At 40.8% G+C, this 6,864-nt stretch overlaps 1 protein-coding gene across 1 annotated transcript in view; it reads right to left on the bottom strand.

Moving 5' to 3' along the window:
* Window positions 1–4,016: 4,016 nt before the first annotated feature.
* The window catches only part of LOC129409401 (RNA-binding protein 25-like), a gene marked incomplete at its 5' end in the record, with an annotated part of 4,311 nt that continues 1,463 nt past the window's right edge, over window positions 4,017–6,864 (bottom strand). Inside the window, 3 exons of the mRNA XM_055155353.1 lie at window positions 4,017–4,130; window positions 4,360–4,605; window positions 4,692–4,805. Coding sequence (XP_055011328.1) covers window positions 4,017–4,130; window positions 4,360–4,605; window positions 4,692–4,805 — 474 coding nt within the window. The remainder of the gene's footprint in view (window positions 4,131–4,359; window positions 4,606–4,691; window positions 4,806–6,864) is intronic.

The raw sequence follows: 6,864 nt of genomic DNA, 5'->3' as shown, positions 1-6,864 counted from the left end.
CAACCAGAGTCTGAAGGGGATTTGAACCCAGGTCGACCATGTGAAGCTCCAGTGATTTTCCGGTTGAACTGACCAGCTACTACTGATGAACGGAACAATAGGAGATGTTGAGGACAGTTACTGTGGTACCTGTAGAGGCAACAAGGAGAGCAGCTACAGGATTATGCAGAGTAAAAATCTTTTCACATCCAGTGTTGGGGAGTAACAGATTACATGTACCGGAGTTACATAATCAGAGTACAAATGATGAGTAACTGTATTCAGTTACAGTTACTGTTTCAGTGAGTGATACTTGGATTACAGTTACTTTGTTGAAATAAATGGATTACACATTGGTATTTTCCTGTTTGTTTTTTTTGTTTTTTTTCAATAATTCCACTCATTGCTGGACACTAAACCAGGTCTAAACCAGGACTAAACCAAGACTAAACCAGGACTAAACCAAGACTAAACTAGGACTAAACCAGGTCTAAAACCAGGTCTAAACTAGTTCTAAAAAAAAATCTTGTGCATTAAGCCCTGCAATCTGAACGTAGCCATATTTACCAAAGATCTTGCAACTGTTTTCACTGTCATATACAAATCTTGTAGGATTCAGATAAAACATGTTCAAATGGTGTATGATTTGTCTCTACCTTTTCCATATGGGGTGTTTCGTTTAAAGTCCAGTTTATATGTGAAAAAAGTTCAAAAATAGAGCATTTAATGACAGTGCGCCTTATAATCCAGAGCGCCTAATCGCCTGGAGAATACAGTATACATTAGCAGACTCAAAACAAAGCTCTTGTACTGATTGAAAGCACGGTCTATAATTTATAATTCATCTCAAGTTTGTTTTTCTCATATGGAGTACATCGGTTAATCCGCACTGCATGGCTGACAATACAAATAAAAGATCATTCGCTTGCATCGTATCAATATATTTATCAAACAACGCGCAAATCCTACACCAAACAACTCTGGACGGGTTAACGAACGAACCGAAGCAGACGATATGTCCAACGCGCTGGCCTCAACACTTCGAGCTTCAAAAGTCGGGCTTAGGTTTGAGCTGTGGAGCAATGACAAGCTCCTTTAGGTCTGTTTAACTCGGAGTAACGTAACTAATCATTAAAACTCTTTTCTCCTGTATTTTATTTGCTGGGTTTATTTCACTTTTTGAGAACCCAAACAGCAGATTATATCATTGTATAATAAACACACTTGAAATCCTCTCATTACAGGCTCACAGCGTGTGTAAACAGTAAACAGCTCTCTCCCTCCCTCTTCTTTTAAACCTTCTCTCACTCTCTCTAATCTGCTCTCCGCACAATCGCTCTGTCTCTGTGTGTCCACTCTAGACCTTTACACTTTCTCTGCCCTGCTCTCTGTCTCCGTTCTTCTGTCTTTCTCGCGTTCCAGTAAACGGCAGTGCCTTGAAAACTGCTCTGCCCGGGTCCTCCTACGTCACCTCTGTCCTCCAGAACCTCCATGGGCTCCCTGTCCTCCAGAACCTCCTCCAGTCCTCCACGTTATACTTTCAAATCCCTCCATAACCGGACCTCATCCTCCTTCTCACACTTGCTGGACCCCCACAGTGAGTGGTAATTGGATTACAGTTACTTTGTTGAAATAAATGGATTACACGGCGGGATTTTCCTCTTTTTACAATATTTTTATTTTATTTTTTTTATTTTTAGGTAATTCCACTCATTGCGGGAAATTAAACCAGGTCTAAACCAGGACTAAAACCAGGTCTAAACTAGATCTAAACCAGGACTAAACTAGATCTAAACCAGGACTAAAACCAAGTCTGAACCAGTACTAAAACCAAGTCTGAACTAGATCTAAACCAGGACTAAAACAAGGTCTAAACTAGATCTAAACCAGGTCTAAACTAGATCTAAACCAGGACTAAACCAGGGCTAAAACAGGATTTAACAGGACTAAATCATGCTGCGTGGACGTGTCTCCTCTTCTTCTATCAATAATATTTTTAATACGGTTAAATATCCGAGTCTTTGCTTCTCTACATCAAATCAAGTAATCCAAAGTATTCAGATTACGTTACTCATTTTAAGTAATTTAATGGATTACGTTACAAACTACATTTTGGAGTATGTAATCTGTAATCTGTAGGGAAATACATTTTAAAAGTCACCTTCCCATCACTGCTCTGGTTTCAATTGACTTTACATTGAAAAATTGTCACCGCTCTCTCTGTTTTTAACCTGCTTTTATAATTATGATATTCTGCCTGATTGTCTTGTTGTTGTTTTTTTTATGTACTTTTAAAAACTGTTTTCTTTTTGGTGTAAAGCGTGTTATTCACTACATGTTATGAACCTCATGTTTGATCAAAAATGAGTTCATGTCATTTTGTTTGGATGTGAGAGCTCCTTTATCATGTGAGGAAATATCTTGAAAAATATTGAGCTCAACATTGACCTTTGACCCTTTGTGAGTTCCTGTTCTCTGCCTTTGTATCAGGAGACAAAAAGAAGTTTTCATGCAAAGGCAAAAGGCAGAAACAGTGTGTCTTGTGTTTGGGATTTAGTTCATAAATGTATCTTATTTTAAAATCCAACCTCTGCTCTCCGTCTTTTTGTTGTGACCTTGGCTCAGGGTCTTAACCAGTGTTGGGGAGTAACAGATTACATGTACTGGAGTTACATAATCAGAGTACAAATTATGAGTAACTGTATTCAGTTACAGTTACTGTTTCAGTGAGTGGTAATTGGATTACAATTACTTTGTTGAAATAAATGGATTACACGGCGGGATTTTCCTGTTTTTTCGGTAATACCACTCATTTCCAGAAATTAAACCAGGTCTAAACTAGAGCTAAACCAGGACTAAAACCAGGTCTAAACTAGATCTAAGCCAGGACTAAAACCAGGTCTAAACCAGGTCTAACCTAGAGCTAAACCAGGACTAAAACAGGACTAAACCAGGACTAAAACCAGGTCTAAACTAGACCTAAACTAGATTTAAACCAGGTCTAAAACCAGGACTAAACTGGGACTAAAACAGGACTAAACCAGGACTAAACCAGGTCTACACAGCAAAAACTGGAGAGTTAAAATTTCAGGGTAAAATATTTCAGAGTTGTTTTTAACACAGAAAGTGTTATTTTAACTATTTGAAAGTTAAATGGGAGTTAGAGTTGGGGTTATTTGCCAGAGTTAATTCAACTTCTGTTAGTGTTATTTCAACTTCCCCGAGTGTTAACTCGGCACCGCCCATCACTGCAAATTCCCGCCACAGAAGACCAGTTTGAACCAGTTTGAACCAGTTTGAACCAGTTTGAACCAGTTTGAACCAGACAGACACAGTGGATTTTTCACTTTTACATGCAGCTCTTTTTGGTAAGTGCAATTTCATTTAAACTATATAGACAATATTTGTATTTTCTTCACTAATTAGAATTACAATTATAACTGTATAGGTTGAATTCTTTATCAAAGAAATTGCTAGCAGACGTAACTATAACCCAGGGTCTTTTAGCTCTTTGCTTATGTCAAGGACAGTATTCTATCCTGCATATTTTAAATAAGCTTTTAAATCCTTTTTTTATTTGCTAAACTGGTGTGTGTCTGTCTGGTGTATGTTGTATGTTGTAGCTCTCAGTAACATATGTTTCTCTTTTTGACAGATAATAGAAGCAGCTTTAAAAGAAAAAGCTGGTGGTGAAGAAGTGCTAAAGGAACAACAAACAACAGAAACCCAAAGTCACACTACAAGAAGGAAGTTGGTTAATAAACTGGTTTCTCACATGATTCAACACCATGGGTATGTTTCTGTATTTGTTCACAAAATTGAATAAATGATTCTTAACGTCTCTAATAAGTTGAATTCCTGTTTCAGTAACTTCCCCTCTAAGTCCCCGGGAACAGTCTGCCCTTGGGATTGTGATGGTGTTTCCTTCTCTCAAAGATCCATATGCCAAGAAAGGCTATGGAAGAATTATTTTGCTTTCTAAGCAATGTAAATTGTGTTAACATTCAACATTAAGTTGTATGGCATCCTTTTTACTTTTAAGGAGCACTTCTATGATGCTGTGGGTGGATCAGGTACATCTCATGGCGGCTGAAGATGGTCCAAAGGCGGAAAAGGCAAATGACTCCACAGCCACCGGACAGACATGTTGACTGAACTCAAGGAGGCCCAACACATCAGAGGAATTTAACTCTTGATTTTGGGGTTAAACAGTAACTTTGGTCCAGTGTTACTTAATTAACATTTCCAAAAGTGTTAAATTAACTCTAGAACAGATTGGAGTTATATAGACTCTGAGAAAATGTTAAAATTAACTCTGTGAGAGTCAATTTTAACATTCCACTTTTTGCTGTGTGCCCTGGTGCTGCTGCTGAACCACACAGTCATGTTGGTGGTGAGGATGTTCTCCACCACACACCTGTAAAAGACCTTCAGGACAGAGGGGCCCACACCTGCTTTTTTGAGGCGCCTAAGGAAGTCTAGGCGTTGGTGTCCCTTTTTCACTGTGCAACTGGTGTTGTTAGACCAGCTGAGACTGTTCAGGATCTGGACTCCCAGGTATTTAAGACAGGAAACAATCTCCACTGCATCTTCATTGATGTACAGAGGAGAAGGGGCATAGGTTTCCTGTGGAAATCCACAATCATCTCCTTTGTTTTCTTTACATTGATGCACAGATTGTTAGTTTTGCAGCAGGCCTCCAGCTGACAGACCTCCCTTCTGTAGTTGGACTCATCGTTGTTCATGATGAGCCCCACCACTGCTGTGTCATCAGCAAACTTCACTTGTGTGTCAAACTGTTTCACTGTAAGTGTCACTGCACGATCCTGACCAGAACTAAAGAGGATATCCAAAGTTCTTCTAAAGCATTTCAAACAAACACATGATGACTCGAGCTTGGTGAGGTGTTCTTATAATGGATGAAATCTGGAGAAAATCAAACAAATAATGATCGTGTCAGTTTCTGCCCTTTGGCCTTTGCACCACTTCTTATTTTTGGCTCATCAGACAGTTTCACTCCATCTGACCTCGCAGTATTAGGATTCGTTTGTTCGACGGTAGACTGGTACTTTTTTTATTTAATCAATAGCGGCTATTTGGTCGTGACGTATGTAATGCACCAAATCCCATAGGAAGAAGAACAATAACGTCTTTTCTCTTGATAAAATTCACTAAACATTCTCTTTGTTCCAGCTTGATCTCAGGAATCGTCGCCAACACAGAATGTCTGTCTTTGTCCACATCCATCTCGATGCTTTGTTTACTGTTGTGCTGTTCCACAAAAGGGACACAGACAGACGCCATAAGTTTGATGTCATTGGCTTCACAGCTCACAGCTGATTGGTCGGTGTGTGATCTACAACTTCCTGGGTTCTTACAAACCGTCTAAAACAGAGGTGTTCACACTTTTTCAGCATGTGAGCTACTTACAAAATGACCAAGTCAGAATGATCTACCTAATACAAAGCCAAACAAACTGCACTGAAACACTCTGTGCCCCTTTTTTGGACCCTCCCCCACAGTTTGAGAACCTCTTCTTTAAGAGAACTTCCTCTGGCACTTTACACAAAACTGTGGAAAAAGTGAAGGAAGATTTTTAAACCTGTTTTTTAAAGTTCCAAACTGGAGTTACATTCTTTTCTGGTTTTGCAGTGATATTTACCAGCCTCTGCACATTTACCAAACCAAACGCACATCGTGACAAACACAGATGCATCTGTGCACTTTTGTTAGACAAACTTCAGCCAAATGTGGCAGTAGGTCTGTTCTGTAGATCCGCTCTATGCTGTAGACCTGCTTTGTGCCAACACTGGAACACAAATTTAGACTGGTTTTTTGCTTCACGTTTGGTCTTGCTCTTCTAATCAGCCGCACTGTGGGAGGGGCTTGTGTTCGCTGTACGCAGGAAGGAGCGAGAGCGTGAAAAGGCGAGGGGCGGCGTGCTGACGTGAGGCAGATGGACAGGTAGGATGTTTAGGAAGTTGAACCTGCCCTGTGATGCACGCTGGTACACGAGGGCACACGCTGTTGCAGACGAGCCGTGCATAGGGAGCGTGTGTGTTTGTGATGTGCCGTAGAGTCTCCGCGGGTTTCAAATGAGCGCACAGGCTGCACTGAGACGCCCCACACGCTCCTGCACCCGCTACAAGTTTATTACCAACAGCAGCGGCCGGAATGAAATATGATCACACTTGTTGAGTGTCAGACCTCGAGTGAGAGACAAGACCGAGTCCAAACACGAGTCCGAGACGAGACACGGAGATCTACCCACACGACCTTGGCGATCGACTGGTAGATCACGATTGACGTATTGAGCACCACTGATCTAGTGTATTCCAACTCCTGACATAGTCACTGGAGAGAAATGAAATTGAGAAGCAGCACTAGGTGGCACCAGCCTGACTAAAGGCAGAGAACAGGAACTGACAAATAAAGGTCAAAGGTCAATTTTGAGCTAAATATTTTTCACACACAAATATTTCTTCATTATAGGAACTAGTTTGGGGATATTTTGGGAGCCCTGCCTGTTCTACTTTTGTCTGGAGAAAACAGAAACGTTGAAGTCATTTTTCTCAGTTTCACACTCTTGAGAGTTAAGCTCTTTTACTTTTGTAGGGCAGAATTCTTTCTCTCTCCTGTCTCTCCATTCCCCTCTTCTCTCTCTCTATTTCCCACTCCTCCTCCTCCTTTCCTCTCTTCCCACTCCCACACGTTCTCCTCTTCCCCTCCCCAATGATGTCAGTGAATCTGACACTACAGTTTCTGGGCCCATGACATAATCCTGTGAATACAACTCTGAGTCTCCTCCTCTCTCATTCCTCTCTCTCTCTCTCTCTCTCCTCTCTCTCTCTCTCTCTCTCTCTCTCTCTCTCTCTCTCTCTCTCT

The sequence above is a fragment of the Boleophthalmus pectinirostris genome, unplaced genomic scaffold, assembly GCF_026225935.1.
Source record: "Boleophthalmus pectinirostris isolate CB_2022bp ecotype Guang Dong unplaced genomic scaffold, ASM2622593v1 HiC_scaffold_2, whole genome shotgun sequence".
NCBI classification, from domain to species: Eukaryota; Metazoa; Chordata; class Actinopteri; order Gobiiformes; family Gobiidae; genus Boleophthalmus; species Boleophthalmus pectinirostris.
The sequence above is the reverse complement of the archived record's forward strand: the minus strand, read 5'-3'. Positions and strand labels throughout refer to the sequence as shown.